General features: G+C 35.9%; 2 protein-coding genes across 2 annotated transcripts in view; one reads left to right on the top strand and one right to left on the bottom strand.

Annotated features, from left to right (window-relative positions):
* Nucleotides 1-7,732, bottom strand: part of LOC129255110 (tonsoku-like protein) — a 30,113-nt gene extending 22,381 nt beyond the window's left edge. The window contains exons 1-4 of the mRNA XM_064095503.1: nucleotides 7,577-7,732; nucleotides 5,145-5,240; nucleotides 3,518-3,827; nucleotides 1,004-1,168 (exon numbers count right to left, since the gene is read on the bottom strand). Coding sequence (XP_063951573.1) covers nucleotides 1,004-1,168; nucleotides 3,518-3,827; nucleotides 5,145-5,240; nucleotides 7,577-7,607 — 602 coding nt within the window. The 5' untranslated portion in view covers nucleotides 7,608-7,732. The remainder of the gene's footprint in view (nucleotides 1-1,003; nucleotides 1,169-3,517; nucleotides 3,828-5,144; nucleotides 5,241-7,576) is intronic.
* A 2,701-nt stretch (nucleotides 7,733-10,433) lies between these two features.
* On the top strand, nucleotides 10,434-18,445 carry LOC129253740 (uncharacterized protein KIAA1143 homolog). The gene is made up of 3 exons (XM_054892164.2): nucleotides 10,434-10,604; nucleotides 14,436-14,601; nucleotides 15,327-18,445. Exons 1-3 carry the CDS (start codon nucleotides 10,497-10,499, stop codon nucleotides 15,515-15,517), a joined length of 465 nt encoding a protein of 154 aa, XP_054748139.2. The 5' UTR covers nucleotides 10,434-10,496; the 3' UTR covers nucleotides 15,518-18,445.
* The last annotated feature ends 238 nt before the right edge of the window (nucleotides 18,446-18,683 follow it).

Below are 18,683 nucleotides of genomic sequence, written 5' to 3'. Positions count from 1 at the left end.
GTTTTGAAAACCATCAGTTGAACCCATGGTTTTATGCAGATTTCCTGTATAAATTATGCTTATTTACCATGTACATTAAAAAATGTCCAATGCTGATGCGTGCTTTTATCACAGTGCGTCAAATTGATGCCTGCTGTCATGGTTAAGTACGCTATTTCATTCTTGAGTCTACTGTTTTAAATCAATGAGTCCATTAATAAAATCATGTGCTTTACCATGGCAACAGGCATCAATATGGTGCACTGTGACAAAAATGCACATCAGCATTGGACATCTTGTTAATATATGCGGTATTTAAGCGCAATTTATGCAGGAAATCTACATAAACTATGGTTTCAACAGGTGGTTTTCAAAACCACCTTGGTGAATTCGAGCCATTGTGACTCAGGGCTTGAAGCACAGATATATCAATCAGTTTGTAACTTCCACATGCACTAGATTACAAGCACATACAAAAATAAAAAACAAATTAAGGTCAAAGAACAAGATCTGAATGTAACCTTTAAATAGACAGGTACCGGTAGTTGCAATGTACATGTACAATCAGCCCTATCCCAAACACTCTTTACACACAGATACAGCTTTTTTCATTATCCTAGCCCCATACAATAACTCATTTAAAAAGATGGAAATGAATGTAATTGAAGCTAATATTCTACATTGTCTATTGCAGTGTACTGTATTTTGAATTTGCAAGAACTGATGAAAATGTCATCTTTAAATAATAATGAAAAAATGCAAGATAATCAGCTGATAATAAGAAGCCATGGATGCCCTTTTGACTGGCCTCAATGTCCCATTCACTTGCCTTGAAGACTTTTGGTGTTTTTTTCCATTTGTGCTGTAATATGAAAATGTGCCCTGTAGAAAAGTTGTCTTACCAATACATATTGAATTCCTTTGATAGACTAGACGTGTATATCTAATGTCCTAAATGTTCCACTATACAAATAACAGATACGGACTTATTCTATGGCAAAGTCGGATTTTCCATTGAACTCACTCTGCAATGAATATGGCTTTCTGTATAAAGTGTGCTGCATTCTTTCCACTCCCTAGACTTTCATGGACTAGTCCAAGGTTGAGAAGAAGACGAGCTTTCATTTCCATCAGCTCTCGCTCAGTGGTTTTAGATCGCAGCGTGACATCGTCACAGAGAGATAGACTCCTGCATTTGTTAAATATTAAATGGGAAACAATCCAAATGGAAAAGTTTTTTGAAAAGAAAACATAAAAATCATTGAAGTTGATAGGAGCAACAGTGAATAAGTTTGGACAAACAATACAATTTTTTCCCTTAAATTTGTCACATACAACACGTAAGTGATGTCACATTAAATGTACAGTAAGGAAAAGTCCTCCATTTGCTCGAAAATATAATATGAATGTTTTAAAAAAACTTTTAATTAAAAAGTTTTACTCAGCATATTTCATTTAATGAGAATATATAACAATATACTATATAAAATAACTGCCCCAAAAGAAAGGGTACTTGAGAGAAAACAACAAATTACTCATAATGAAGTACTGTAGGTAACATGACACATGTGAGAGTTGTTCTTGCCATTTGTCACACTCACTGAGATTTACATGTACACTTTTTAGTGATCTTGATTTTTCAAATAGTCATACCTTTCTAAATCCTTGTATGATTTCTTTAAGATTTTACCCTTATGTTTTTCTCAGAATCTTTCAAGGTTGGATGAGAAATACCCAGTATTGCAATTGTTTAACAAGCAAATCTGTAAATGTTTATTTTTTCACAATTAATGTTGGTGGGTTGATCAATTTTTGCATTACAACGCTTCAGTCTTCTTTCTTAGAACTGGCAAATGTTGCGAGGATTCATTCTAAAAATTGTTTTGTAAAAAGTGAACGAAAAACAGAAAATCAGAAACCTGATTAAAGCTCAATTTATGAAAGTAGGTGCTGTAAAGAATGATTTCATGATGAAGTCTGTAAAAGCAAGGTTAATTGTCACTATAGCATCCTATATCTGGATCTATTACACATATTCATGAATTATGAAATATGTTGCGAGGATTCATTCAACGAAAAACAGAAAATCAGAAACCTGATTAAAGCTCAATTTATGAAAGTACAGTAAGTGCTTCAAAGAATGATTTCATGAAGAAGTCTGTAAAAGCAAGGTTAATTGTCACTATAGCATCCTATATCTTGATCTATTACACATATTCATGAATTATGAAATCTAAGCTTGAAAACGATCCCACTGAAGATCACCAACACAGATAAGCACACAAAGGACAGTGTATCATTATCATCATTATTATTGATGGGAAAAAGACCCAACAATTTGGTGAAATGTCATGCTTATTTTTTTGCAAGAATACTTTGGCACATAGTTTATATAAAAATACACTTGGGTGGTCATTTTATTGGATTTTGTACGCACTCATTTTGAAATTGTTACAACTGGCATTTGTCTTTAATTCAGCTTTGTTGTAATGTATCAAGGATCCAGCAGCAAATCATTATTTACTTTATAAAAATATACATCAAATATAGGGACAGTGATTTTCCGTTTCAAAAAATTGCCTTTTCCGTTTCAGAAAATCTCAAATTCCGTTTCAGCATGTCAGAAAACGGAAATTCCGTTTCCCCATAGACTTTGTACACACGGAAAAGTGACAATTCCGTTTACACATTGAATAGCAAAATCACAACACGGACACTCGCGCTGGTCAAAATTTGTATCTGCTACTGTACCAACAACACAATAGAATCCGTTCTAATCGGATCTATGCGGGTGCATAAAATATTTTTATGAACCCATTTAGCATGCATACATCCTCACCTTTCACATTATTAGCATTATTTCACGGTGAAATGATATTTCATCGATAATTTTGGGGGTTTTTGGTCATCGTTATCATCAGTCAACGGCTTTTGCTAATCCGCCATCTTGTATTTTAAGACCACGACATCGTGCTGTTACGTCTTCAAACGTAGAGGGCAGCAACATACGACCGTGTAGTTGAATGATATGTGTGCATGTGAAGCCCAACCTGGCCGGCCGGCCGGGTACGGTATACGGGTACGGTACAATCGAGTGTGCTGATGTCGAGTGCAGTCACGATGTGTGAATTGTCATGATAGTAGCGAAGTTAGATCGTGTTTTCTGGGGTTTTGTGGCCATTTAATATTCTCATTTTGTTGTGATTTTGGAGTAATTTCTGTTGCTATTCTGTGTATTTTGAGGGAAAATGCGTTTTCCGTGATTTTCCGTTTGAAATGCCACTTTCCATTTCAAAAGGCCCTTTCCGTGAATTCCGTCCGTTTTCCGCGATCGCGGAAAATCACTGTCCCTACAAATAGATTTGTAATTCCAGCTTATATATAGGCCTATTTGATTTTTTGATCTAGTATTACATTTCTGCAAAAGGCTCAGTCAAAGTACTACATGTATATTAATATGAACACTCCCCATTGCTATTCAAACCTCATGCAGTACTGTATTTGGCATATCACTACAAAATCATTTAACAAAATATACCTCAAGAAAGCTTTCTGAGCTTCTTGTAAGACCTCTGTCTTTTTAGCAGCTTCTGTTTCAGGATTGTCTGCCCAACAAAGATAAGTCCTTCCTACTGTAGCAAGCGCCCTCTGTTGTTCAAGAATATTATTATCCAATTCAGCCAGCTGTAGATGTTTGCGTTGATGTTTGAGAGCCTTTTCATACTCACAGAGCTCATTGAAGCATTCTCCAATTTTTCTGTTAGCCACCGCTGCTCCAATGACATCATGAAGAGATTCTGAAAGCTGAAGCTCATTACGATGCTCTTTGATGGCCTCATGATAATCTCCTTTTAAAGAAAAAAGTGAATTTTTGAGTAAAAAATATTATTGAATTGAATTGCAGCCAGTGGCTGAATTGAGAAAGATTTACAAAGTAAAAACATAATATATAAACATATTAAACAGTGAAATATTTGATGTAAATCATGACCGCAACAACAGTGAAAGTAAACAAAATAAACTTTTGTTTGAAAGAAATGTCCAATAACCAATTAATATTCTAGTAAACTTTGGAGACATGATAAACCAATGCGTATAAACTTACTATTATTTTCTAATATTTGTTTATAAGAACATGCAAGGTATAGTTCTTAATGGGGAATCCAACCCAAATAAAAACTTGGTTTTAGAGGAAAAAAAAATCAGACAAGTTGATACATGTAGGTGAAAGTTTGAACAATATCAGACAATCATAACAAAGTTATGAATTTTTAAAACTTGTGAAAATTGGTAATCACTATACCCATGAAGACTTCAAATTGACCGCATATGTGATGTCATAGTGATGTAAGCCAGGGACTGCTCTTCCATGTACTCAAAATGTAATTTTTTCAAAAGTTTTACTTCAAATTATATTTTTAGTTCATGAGGACATAAAACAATATACTTCCTGGGTTATATTTTGATAACTCCCCAAAGCAAATAGGTACTTAGGAGAAAGCAAATAGGTACTTAGAAGAAAGCAACAAAATTCTGATAATTACATATGTAAGTACATGGCCTATGGGAAAGTTGTCCTTGCCCCCACTCATAATTTACTTATCCAGTAGCCTATTTGAAATTAACAGTCTAATAATTCCTCACACACACAGGGGTCTGTGTCGATTTTCCTGCGGATCCCTACCCGTCACCATATTTATCTTAAAACTTGCAGACGATTTGTATAGATACGACTAAATGCGGATTATTTCATCCACTTGCGGGTAACCTTACAAACTGACACATTGTTACGGCATATTTTGGTAAATGTACATGTAGAGTACCGGTATATTGTTCATAACCACCTTCAATACAAATATTTGATGGAAAATAGCTAATTTCATCACTAATATCAATTATAAAAGCTATTTAATATTTGCACTAACTTAATTCGCACGTACAATGTATTAGAAAGATTTAATGAACTTTACTTCCCTCTCAACCCATTGATTGCTCGATGCTGTAGTTCCCAGGGTTTGAACAAAGGCCAAATGGTCCCAGTAAACAACAAGTTAAATCTTTAACCACTTTGAGTCAAAGTGTTTACACCCTACTGATTCCACACGAGTCAATTCAAATCTACTTGAATAAAGAGGTAAAGAGGAATGGATGAAATGGAGACTAACCAGATCTTGCAAGCAGTTCACCAATCAGATTGCTCAGTTCTGCTTCTTCCTTTAGGTTTCCTCCTGTCTGTGCTTTTAACTTGCATTTCTGTAATCCTGTAAATCAAGAAGAAAAAAGGTTTGTGCGTCATAGCACGAGAACCACAAGGCATATTGCTCTTAATGTACAATGGCAAAATGACTTGACAGGGATGACAGCTGACATATGGAATGACCCAATTACAAATCACTGAAATCAGAGGTAAAAACTACATGTATTTCAGATTTCTTTCTTCCGTCTCCAATTGATTTCCAGTTAAATTGAGCTTGTAATCATTGTGTGTGCAAATTGAGGTTGACATCTTTCTAATCCCATTAACTTACCTTCGTTAAAAAAATCTTGAAGATCTACATGTAACGTCACACATCAATTCAGCCTTTGGCTAAGGAGTACATACACATTACTGACATACAAGGAAAAGTGACAACCATATATTCAGTAGAAAACTTGCTGATACTCCGAGTGACAAAGGTGTCACTTTATGTGTATTAAACATAAAACTCATGCAACAACATGACCTTAAAAACATTATAAAACTAATCTTCTGTAGGGTACATTTCATTCTAATTTCACTCCGTGTTCATCCTACCATGAGTCTCAAAATTGGTGATTTAGAGCCAGTGAGTTTCCTCTCACGTATTAATTCACTGCCGATTCCAAAACATTGCAAACGAAAATCGCGCATGCGCGGGATTGCAGCTCAAGATCATGAATATTCATGAGTATTCCTATAGATCGGGCCCGTTTCACTATTTACATATTCATTTATCAGATCTTGATCTATAGGAATATTCATGATCTTGAGCTGCGATCCCCACGCATGCGAGATTTGCGATGTTTTGGAATACGTGTGAGCAAACTGTCACTGGCTCTAAATCATGAAAAATCACAATTTTTTTTTTTTTAAGAATCATCGGAGGATGGACATGTTGTTGCATGAGTTTTATGTTAAATACACATAAAGTGACTTTGTCACTCGGAGTATTCAGAACGAGATTTAACTAAGGCTTTATATGTTCAGGTAGGTGTAGGTGTAGAGGTAGAGAAGTGGAGTGGAGCCTACATGAACATCACTTGAGGTACCGTAACTAGCAGATATTTTGTGAGCAGTTTTGCATTGGGCTTTCTGGAGCAGTGGGGAAGGGTATTTTGAAATCAATTCTGAAACTTGATCCTGCTATAAGAGAGGTGAAAAATGAGTAGTGTATTTCCATTGGATTTGCCATTATCAATACTACAAAAACTTGCTAGTTTACAAAAATATGGTAGGCCTACATTTCTTCACAAGAAGTCAAGATACCAGACTTTGAAATTCCTTTTTAATTCAAATTTCAAAATTAGTTCCAACAAAAATATGACCAAATGTAAACTAAGTAGGTGTATTTGGAGCATTTTATTCTCTTCAATTTGATACCAAAATCCAAAATCATTACCCGTACATTTGGATAATGGGATCATATGTCAGAAATGCATTGAACTTTGATTTTTCCCTCAAACCACAATCATTTTTGCCTGTGTGAATGCGATGAAAAGGGCGACATTTTTTGCTCTGTGTGCAGTCACCGATTAAACAGTAGAGACGCACGGCCAATATTGGAGACTGTCTCCAATGTGGGAGATTATCTCCAATATCAGAGACTTTTGTAAAGAATTTGGGTATCCAATTTCAGAGACAGTCTCCAGTTTTGGAGTCCAATTTCCTTTGTTTACATTTGCTGCAAAAGGATTACCTTGGCGGCAAATAAAAATGTGATAAGCAGATTCCTCATGAGACATGAAAAATTACCCCTTTTCACGAATTTCACCGTCTACTTTAAATATTCACCGTCTACTTTTGTTTTGATAAGGATTTTTGTTGTCAATCACACACAAAACAAATGGGCTTCTGACCTCAGTGAGACAAAATTTTGGGTGGAAAAAAAAAATCTGGACACTTTATATTTTTGAAGCCTCCTGTTTTGTCTTTGCCGCTTGGCCTTGGATTACACTACAATTTTGTACAAATACGAATTCAATGACAATAGTTGCAATCATCTTTCTATTTTGTTCTCTATAATATTTCCTTAACATTTTAAACTAAAAATTGATGAAACTTCGCCTGTAAATTTTTCCAAATGACTTTCTAAAATTGATCGTCCGGACACACACAACAACTGGGTAGGACCTATACGAAGTGCCAGTGCCCCGCCATTGCCCTCGGGCTCGGCCTCGCAACGAGATCTCGAAGCACGACCGGGCCGGGTCGGGCTGTCTATAGTGGTACCTATCCGCTGGCTCCAGCAGGGCGTCTCCGACTTCGACCGACGAGTGCAAGCAAGTTTAATTTCATTTTCAATTTTCAAATATCATTCAATTACGGTACAGTGTACATTCGATACCATGTGAAACTTACTCTTGAACTCCTTCTTCTCAGCATTATTCATAGTGGTGCAACCTTCATTCGCTTGATAGATTGGTCCTAGATCTGATATATATTATGAATTTGATGAATGAATCAAATTTCGCGCAAAATTTAATTGGGAAGTTTCGTGACAATTCGGCCAGCACGCGCGCATAATTCATACATTTTCTCGCCTCTGCATGCCCTACAACTTGGAATTTGGAAAGGATGCGAGAGAAGGAGGAATTAGGGGGGGGGGGGCTTGCTCGGCCGCGCCTGCCCACTTTATCAATTTTTAATTTCAAACCTTAGCCTTGAGCAGGCATTTGCCTTGAGGATTTGGAACCATGAAATTCCAAGGCATTTTCTAAGCATTTTTCATTGTCTAGTTTCAAAGATATTTGTTCTTAAAATTTCATTTTAGACATGGAAATTCGTTTTGCTCACAATAAAACAAATATCAATTTTGTGAGCAAAACGAATTTCCACGTGGACAGGACAAATTGAATTGAAAATAATTGCTGTGTTACTTAAATGATAATGATATATAGGCTTGATAGCCAATACCCAGTCAACAGCAGCACAGCATCAACAATATAAAGGCCTAATAAATAGTTCCCTATACGTTATAGGGCCTACATGTAAAAAAAAAAAAAGAAATACATTAAAGGGGTACTCCGCTGGCTGAAAGTAATTTAATCCAAACACATGCCAGGAATAAATGGATTAAAATTCTTTGAGTAAATTGCTGAAAATTTCGGTGAAGTTATTGAATTTTAAAGTTTTATTTTGTGAAAACAGTTATAGTCATGAATAGCTAGTTTGGCTGATACATTTTACGCATATTCTAAGAGCTTGGGGCTGAATACACTTTTGATCAAAATTGACTTTAAAAAAAATATATAATAATGTATCTTTGACATGGGAATCAAATGCACCATGTCACATTTGAAAAATGGGAAGGTTGGTAAAAATTGATTGCAAATCTAAGTTGAGTTTTATTCCAAAATGAGCAGTTTTTATCAAGGGGCCAAATCCACCATTACTTTATATAAAGTTATGCATTCAAATCCTTATGTACATGTTGTGAAAACAAGTTCACACCATCAGTGCAAATTTGGATGAAAATAACCAAATAATTACTATTATTTTTATGAATATTTTTGGAATAAGACATCGACAAGTTATCATCCTTATAGAAAATAATTTTAAAAAAAAGATTTTCAATTTTTTCAATTTTTCATTGGATAAACAGATGTACTCTACTATTAATAATGGGGGTCTGAAACCCAAAATAAACTCCGAAACTTAGAAAAAGTCCTGCTCTTATATTATAAAAGAGCAGTAAAAAAAAGGAAAGTAAAAAAAACCAGAAGGTGAAGTAAAAAAAAAAAGTGCCAGGGAAAAGAAAAAATTAAAAGCAATAGAACGGAGAAAATGGAGGAGAAAGAAATAACTCAAATATGAAAGAAGCTTTTCATCCTCTGCAAGAAAAGAAATCACGAAAAAGGCGATTCCATGGTAGAAAAATGAGCCATTTTCAATACTTTTCACCTGCTGTCCAAACAAAACAAGGAACTTCAATTTGTTTTTGTGTTAATATTGGCTGGGTAGTCATGTAAAAATGATGACTATCAACCAAAATGTGTTTTCCATAGTGAATTAGGGGTTACGACACACAACATTCTCACCTATAATTCACCCATACTCAACTTTTTTTTCTACCCGCTTTAACTTTATTGACAAACAAAGAAAGTTTTATTGCTCAAGCATTCAGCTAAAAGACTATAAATTGTTGTCAAAATGTCCTGTACGACACGTGGGTATGGAATCGCCCAAAAGCAGTGTAAAAATAATTTTTGCCAGCCAGAAGGGCAGCAACAGTGATAATAGGTATTCTTGGGCAACTAATAAAATCCCCATGAATTACTGAAAAGATCAAAGGATATTTTTGACTGGACTTGATCCAGTAATAGGTCAAATTCATGTTCATGGCCCGTCTTACAAAAGAGTTATGATTGATCCAATCAATCGTAACTCTATGGAAATCCATTAGTGTCATCATTTTTTCGACATGAAATTTGCATAATGTCCTTTTTAAAAAAGGAGAACACACCAAATTGTCAAGAAATCAATGAATTAATTTATGGATATACATTCAAATCTATAATCTTTTTATATGTTAACTTTGCTGGCTTTCCATAGTTGCGATTGATGATAATGATATAGATATATTTACCCAGGGTAGCCACTTCAGTTTCGAAAACTGTTCTACCAGCGGGTCCTGCTATTATATTACCCCGGCTTTTTAGCTGAGCTGCCTAGGCGCTCAAGCATTCAAGGAATTTCTTCCTACCGGGTACCCATTGGTTGAGTACACCACAATGTGGATGAGTTTCTTGCTGAATAGGAAAATAAGCCATGGCTGGGATTCGAACCCACGACGGGCCCACGACCTTCTGTCATGTCTGTTTCAAAGTCAGAAGAATAATCCACTGGGCCACAACACTCAATTGATCGGATCAATCACAACTCTTTATAAGATGGCCCCCATGTGATGAAATGTTCTCACATGCTAGATGTGCATCATATTGATTTTATATGAATTTCTCTGAATGACGTAATTTTACGGGTCAGGGGGGACTCCCCGATATGACCCGAACCTATGAGATGCTATGCCGGTCAGCCCCGCGGGCTTTAGCCATAACAACTTACTCAGAATTCAGAATATCAAGGATACCACCAACCTTAGTATATAGGCTTATATTTTTGTACCAATTTACATATTAAAAAATGTATCTTTTGTGGGACAAGTTACCTATTTTCAAAATTTGACGTATTATGAAAATATTTCTTAACAAAATTACGTCGCTATGGTCGCTACTGACTTTAGCTTTCCATAATTACCGAAAACCGTTTCGTTCCAGAGGATATGGCAGCAAAACGTCAAGTAAATTACATAAAGCCCGCCGAGCCTAGTTTCCTGGCAAAATTCAAGAAGGATGTTGGATACAAAGAAGGGCCATCAGTCGATACAAAGGTGAGAAACTGTTCTAATTCTAATATTTAGCCAGTTTAAAAAATAAAATTTTATTTATCAAGTCTAGACTCTGTCTCTGTCTGAGACTGAGTAACTTCTGAAGCTCCAGCGGCGTTCCTGCACTTGGCCCGGCGCAACCGGCATGGCGGCATTGCCACTGGCACTGCTACTAGTAGTAGTACTAGCCAGGGGCGGATCCAGCTTTTTATAAAGGGGGGGGGTTGGGGTGGTATGCGAGGGAGCGTAGCGACCGAGTCCAAGCGAGCGGAGCGAGCGAGGGGGGAGGGTGTGGGAGGGGGGTGTCCCCCCTCCCACAGTAGGGAAAATTTTTGAAAATCTGTGTGTGAAAATGGCGTTTTCTTGCATCTAAAACACCACTCTTTTAAAAAAATGGTCCCCGGATTTTTTTTTGGGGGGGGTTGCAACCCCCCCAACCCCCCCTCTAGATCCGCTTCTGCTAGCTGCTGCCACTGCACTGCTCCGCGGTACATGTATATATTATATCTGAGTGGGCTCTACCTGCTTACGAGTTACGGCTACGGCCCTTCTTCCTTATTTTATTTACTACCTTCGAAAATTTTGACAGATGTGGAACTAAACGGCGCGGCGGCTCTCCTTTTGAAGTTTTGTATCGGCCAAAATTTAAACCAGTCATTGGATGGTTTATTTCAGTTCGTTTTACTTTTATTTTTAATTATGCCAATTGCCAACTTGTCTACTTTTTTGTTTTTTTTGTTGGAAGATTGGTAATATACCGTATATATATATATATTGTCAGGCGCGTAGCCAGGGGGGGGGGCGGTGGGGGCGGTCGCCCCCCCCAAAACATCCCCAAAACGAAAAAAAAAAGAAGGGAAAGAAGAGAAGAAAAAAAGAAAAGGGAAGGGAGGAAAGGGAAGAAAGGTAGCTTTGTCGGGTTTTTTTTTCTTTTTATTCTTTATTTTTTTCTCAAAAGAGAAACTTCTTCACTCTTGCTCTAAATTTATATATGAATTTTGCTTCCGCGCTGCGCGCGGTTAAATGACAATATTGATGTTTCTCCATTGTTCCCCCACCCTTTCTCTAACCCTGCTTTTCCACCTCAGCTATGTGTGTTTCTTGCCAGTTAAAGTTCAAATGTATAGAATAGGGCATGGAATTAGAGTAAGGTTAGGCCGAAGTATATGAAGTTATCTTTTTTTTAATTGATCGCGCAACTTCTGGTCGGGTCGGCTCCGGGCGGGTAAAATCTTTATATAAATTTCTGCCGTCACCTCCATAAAGTCAACTTCTCCTTCTTTTCAGATCATTACTAAACAACCATAGTTTGGGGCAAACAGGTTCCCAATTTAAAAAGAGGAATGTATAACATTCGTGTCGTATTAGATAAAAAAGTACAATATTTTTTTTCAAATTCTATTAATCTTCATGTTATTTCCCTGCACATTCATCTCCTGTCCTGTTTTTTGCCCTCAGAGTGAAATTTTGAATGACACTTAGGTTTCTTTATAATTCAAATGAAGCGCTTCAGGATAAGTCAAAGAAATTAGGCATCCTTTTTTATATAATTTTAATAAATCACAGAAGTTTCAACTTTTTGCGCACTATTTTCCTTGTAATGAAGTTCAATAATCTTAGGAAATCAATTGAATTAGAGCCGATGGGGTATTAGATATATCTGCATTTGATGAAACGTCCGCCCTTTGAAATTTCAGAGTTTTATTGCTCTGCGCGGGGAGGAATATCTTCCTCCATGCATATACACTTCTTTTCCTCTGTTTTGCGAGATAAAGATATGCACTGTCGCTAAATTGTTTGTAATCAAAATTGATATTTCCAAGGGAAGTATTCAATATATCTTTGAGAATACCCTTTTCTCGGGACCCTTTTCATGGCAAAAAAATTGATAAAACGCTTTAGCTTCTGCGCTTCGCGCGGGGTTATTATGATTTTAATTCCTTTTTGTGCGTTCACAATCACTTTTGAAAACAAGGTTCAAAATCACAATATAGTCAACTGAATTGGAGCTGATATAGGTACTAGAGACAAGAGAGACGGCTCCTTTTCATTTTAATTTATGAAACACCAAAAGTTTCGCGCTTCGCAAAAGGAGGGGGAAACTCCCCCTCCCTGCACCCACCCCCTAGGGAGCGCGCTTCGCGCGCTCTGTAAGTGTTGGCACGCTTCGCGTGCATTTACCGCCCCCTCCAAAATGAAATCCTGGCTACGCGGTTGTATATTGTAGCCGAACCGACTTTCTTTACTGACGAGCTGGTTTGTTTCGCCTGCAATATACAACCAGTTGGTGTAAAGTCCGTCTTTTTTCACTTCTGACTCGTTGCTCCTTCTCAATAACTTAAATCTCGTAGAACTGCACAACCATGTTGAAGACCAAATATTCAGTATCTCCGTAATTTCAGTATTTTTGGTATCTCGGTAATTTCAGTATTTTGCCAGAATATGCAATATCTCAGTCATTCCCGTAGTCAGTATCTCCGTGATTTCAGTATTTTTTCCGTATTCAGTACTTTCAGTATCCTCACTCATCTCGGTATTCTCAGTATCTTGGTAAAGTCAGTATATTCTGTATCTTCACTCGTCTTTCAGCATTTTCAATATCTCGGTAAAGTCGGTATTTTCCGTATCTCGGTAAAGTCAGTATTTTCCGTACTCTAAATTCTTCTAGTCAGTATACCCAGTTGTTGTGTGTCCGGACAGGTTGTGTGTCCGGACGATCAATTTTAGGAAGTCATTTGAATAAATTTACAGGCGAAGTTTCATCAATTTTTAGTACAAAATATAGGAAATATTATAGAGAACAAAATCGAAGATGATTACAACTATTGAATTCATACTTTTAGGGTAATCCAAAGACAAAAAAGAAGGCTTCAAAAATACAAAGTGTCCAGACACCCGATCCCCCATCCTACTTCCAAAACTTTCGAACTTCTGCTTTTCAGACCATGCATTCTGTAGCTCCGTACACAAAATAACGACATGCATGTAAGCTAAGTATTAATTTCTTCAAACTTTACTACACATGCTCACCCTGTCGCAGCAGGAATAAACAGAATTTGAGCAGAGTTTTGTGCAGAAATCTCTTCCTATTAGGCCTAGTAGCCTGGTATGTAATTGAGCATGAAGCAAAACTTCATCAATCTAGCTCAAGATTCAGGAGGGAGCTTGTCTGGCCATAAAATTTAATCTTAATTTAACAACAGTTAAAGTCATGAAATAAATCTTTTCAGCCAAAACAGTGGTAATTGTTACTACTTTTTATACCTGAACAGTGAAGAATAATTAAAGATACAAAGCTAACATAATTATACAGTTGTAAACTTAGTTATTTTTCAGCAAGAAGGCTTAATTACATTTTAAAAGAAAATCCCTACATAATTGATTACAAACGATTACTGAATTTCGCTATACAATGATATATTTGGATTAAAAATTATTCTATGCTCTTTGCTGTTCCAAAACAATGCTGATAATTAAATAAACCTTTAATTTTGTTACAATTGATAATTATTATATATATATATATATTATATGCATACATCCTACGTAAGGGCGAAGTCTATGAATGGGTTTATTCTGGTATAATACACATATAGACGTTAAGTCAAAGGTAGAGGGCGTTAAGGTGCATTGCGAACATTGAAAGAAGACAAAGAAATTTGCCTTAACTGCAGATGTAGTACTGACTGCTTGAAGGGGGCTTTTTGCTCTTGCTCTGGGTGCTGTTTTTCTTAGATATGCCACTGTCGAAAACATATAGTGTATTTGGATACATAATGGCATATTAAACTAGTGCAGACAGCCTTTAATAAATTACTGTTCATCTTTTTGCAGAAAGCAACTCTTTCTATTGATGACTTACCAGACCGACCAGATGAGGAGGATGAGAAGCCTGTAGTAGTAGTTCTTAGAAAAGGCGATCTTACAGAGGAACAAGTTCAAGAAGAGAAGAAACAGATAAATGAAAATCAGAAGAAAGAGGAAGGTGAAAGTGATGATGGTAATGATGAATATGTTAGCTCATTTTCATCGATTTCCTTTCATATCTTGGTATAAGAGATATTTGACTGATGAATAATAATGTCATTTACTTTTTATTCTTCTGACGGTACAGTACAGGCCACTAAGGCACTAGATTTACAGCATTATCTAAACGTAATTCTTCTCCATTGGCTAATTGTTTGAAGCCCGACTTAATTAACCTTTGGTAGAGTTTCAATGATTTTTATTTTTTATTATCATTCTAACAGTAAACAGTCTAAGCTTACAAATGGCTGATAGTAATATATGTGAAGAACTTTTTTTTCATTGATTGATTTTTTAGAATTTTGCCATTTATTTGGAATTAAGATCCTCTTCCTATAACTACTTAAAGCTACTTTAAAGAAAATGTCCCAAATATTTATGCCCCCCACGCTTAATTAACACATATATATTTCTAAAATTCAGGAACTTGACTTTTGGGGGGTTATTGTTCTGCATTATTGTGTGAAAATCAATAAGAATGTTCTCTTATAAGAATAATTTTATAAGTCATTCACTTCAGATCGAATCCAATGAATTACCATGGCATGACCTAGTCAATAAGTGAATTGACACATATTGCCTTTTTTAATATGAAAAAGATGGCTTGTACTTAGATCATTCATATTTCTAGAAATTAATGCAATAATTTCAGCTCATTTTATTCATAAAATTGTCTTTATTTCCTTCTTTTCCCACTAGAACCTGCAGATGGAAGAATCATTTTTAAGAAACCAACCAAGAGAAGTCCTGATGACACATCTGATTTAAAAGCATCTTCATCAAAGAAAAAGAAAAATAACATGAAAAGGAAGGACAAAGAAAGTTCTGGAAAGAAGGTAAAGAATTCAAGCCTCTTGTCATTCGGAGATGATGAACAAGAGGATACCTGATAGAACGTTTCTGAGAGAGAATTTATCAACAGACACTGATCCTCAATGTGATGGTTCTGATATTCATGGAGTGGAATCTGTGAGTGCCTTTATCCATGGTCATGTGTTTACAAGATGATCCAATTCACCAACCTGTAAATGACTATAAAGTAAAAACATCAACTTTTAATCAAATGTTGTGTTGGAAGGCCTGTATTGTATATATATATAGATCTTCATGAGCGATTAGCTGAGACAAATACAGGTGCTTTACAAATATAACCTCATTCATTATCAGCACATCCACATTAATCAATGATACTTGGTAATCATTCACTTTTTTCCAAGCTTCAAACTATGACTTTTAGCTTTAGTTAGCTATTGTACAATGGCTTGGAAGCTTGTTTAGAAGGCTGAGTGTGCAACATTAGTACCATTGCACATGTACTATCCAAAATGTACCGTTGCATGAATTAACATGTGACATCACAATACTTTGTTGTGCAAGGTGAATAAATGCTGGTGCAGTACACATAGGGCCAACGAGCTGAATGCACACTGCTGCCGATTTTGAGAACTGCAAGAAACTTACTCAGCCGAACTTGGCAAATGGCAAGTATGAATATCATGGTACCAGGAATGTCTGATTCTGAATGTTTTGTAAAAGAGTAAGTAGCCAGGCAGTAGTGTGCTTGGTGTGTAACAATCTATTTTGCAAAATAAATGACAATGTAAGTCATCAAGTTGTTAACTTATAAAACTGTTGATCCTGCCCAACATGCTTGTAACCTAGAGGGGTTTCACACCGGGGGGCCGTTTCATAAAGCTGTTCGTAAGTTAAGAGCGACTTTAAGAACGACTGGTGAACCTTTCTTACGCGCTAAACCATCGCCAATGGTGTATACCATTTACCAAAAGAAAGGATCACCAGTCGTTCTTAAAGTCGCTCTTATCTTACGAACAGCTTTATGAAACACCCACCAGGGTTGTAATAAAAAACGTTGTGTCTCTCCTGAACAAAGTTCGGCAGAGACCTAGTAACCAGTTTTCCTGTAGTAAATCTGCTCCAAAATTTTTAATTTTTGTTCAACTTGCTGTCAGTTCTTTATTTCTGCATCAATTATATTCATACTTGGTACATATGATTCTTGGGTAATACCACATGTGAACCCATGAGGATGATGAGGTCAAAGGTCATCTAGGGGTCAAAAGGTAAAATGATATCTGGAGGTCATGTTCATCCTTTTTTTAGGTTTTTGTTCAACTTGCTCTCATTTATTTATTTCTGCATCAATATTGATCACACTGAGTTAAAATGATCCTTTGGTAATACCACATGTATGTCCATGAGGATAATAGGGACAAAGGTCATCCTTGGGTCAAAAGGTCAAGTTTGTATTCAACTTGGTCTCATTTCTTTATTTCTGCATCAATTTTGTTCACACTTGGTACATCTGATCCTTGGGTTATACTCCATGTACGTCCATGAGGATAATGGGGACAAAAGTTCAACCACAAAATATACTCACACATGAAATATGTGACTTCATGAGATATTTTCATTTTCAGCAAATTATCTATACAAATTTATACTTCTGTTCAACTTTACCAAGTGTAGATTTTCATCTTTATGTGCAACCCAAAGAGTACAGTGCCACTTATTTGTAAACACATGTTGCTTGTGAAAGTGAAAAACTTCCCTTTCATTAAAGGTACTATTACATGTACATGTTAATCAACTCATTGTGAGTGTTTCTTCTCCTGCACAAAAAGTAAGCACAACACTCAGATACGTTTGTATTGAGAAAATTCTGATGGATTGATATGCACAGCTGTGTTTAGGGAGGAAAGGAATATGAGAGAGCGATAGAGGGGGGGGGGGGATAAAGTGGAAGAAAAAATGAGTGGGGTTAAGAGTTTGTTGATAGAAGAAAAAATACACAAGTTAAGAAATTAAAGTACAGTGACACATAAAGACACTTAAAATCCCATCCCATCAAAGCAAAATTTTCAACACATAAGTCCAAGTGGTGTTTTAAAACAGGTTTTTTTTTTTTTTTTAGCATTTTAAACATGTCACCCCGTTTCACACAATCGCACTATCTTGACTATATACATACATTGATCACTCTTAAAATAAGAGGTGTGTCGTCACAAATTTGAAGTTATTTTAATTGACTAAATGCCCTATTTCATATTCCTACTTACAGTTTATTTACCTTGCTTTACCTCAGACATTTATAGAAACGTATTTATCACCTATCTGGTATTTTGAAGAAAAAAAACTTATTGCTTCAAAAAAGTGAACAACTTCAACAATACGTAAATTGAAATACTTCCAGTGCAAACTTTATGTACCAAAATGTAGAACATTAAATCACAGAGACACAAGTCATCATATTCCAAGTTTTGAAAATGTGCATGAGTGTAAGACCATCATCACCATTTATCTTCTTTCGTTTTTCTTTGATTCAAATGTTGTGTGTTTTTCAGATCTTTCCTCGAATCTCTATTTAGACAATTATCACAAAACTCTTGTTTTTTAAATAAAATAAATGAAATACTGCTAAATTGGTTCTGAACATAATTATCTGATTTTTTTTCAAAGCGGATTCCAGAATGCAGATTGACTTGTATAGGAGTGCCATCTTTTGATGAAAATCGAATAGGTGTGTCAGGACTGCTCGCTCGTACTTCATCTTGAATGCAGCTCTGAAATAAAATGGCTAATTGGCTGTCGACCTGTCATGATTTGTTTTGCAATGGATGACCAACGAGAGTGAACGTTTAGGATTTGAATGTTTCTGTTGAAGGGATTTGATTTTAATCTACAGCTATTAATTAATTAATCAATTAATTGATTTCATTCTTGTTTGTATTTTTATCATGTTTTTATATTGTACAATTTGAATTTGAATATGGAAATAAATGAATTGAATTGAAATTGAATTAATTCTACATAAAATCAGATGTAGATGATTCTGAGTAGGAAAAGTATGGTTGCAAAAGTCCTACTCTTCCAAGAGTGATGAGCGTGGATATATAGCGGGCGGGATGAGATGTGATTCAGAAAAGGATAAGAAACCTCAAGGAATAAAAATGGTCTAATTAAAAATACAGCAACGTGATTTCTAAGAAAAAAGATGGAAACAACATTTAACTTGCAAAAGCATGGACGACCGGATAT

Source organism: Lytechinus pictus, chromosome 2, assembly GCF_037042905.1.
Source record: "Lytechinus pictus isolate F3 Inbred chromosome 2, Lp3.0, whole genome shotgun sequence".
NCBI classification, from domain to species: domain Eukaryota; kingdom Metazoa; phylum Echinodermata; class Echinoidea; order Temnopleuroida; family Toxopneustidae; genus Lytechinus; species Lytechinus pictus.
The sequence above is the reverse complement of the archived record's forward strand: the minus strand, read 5'-3'. Positions and strand labels throughout refer to the sequence as shown.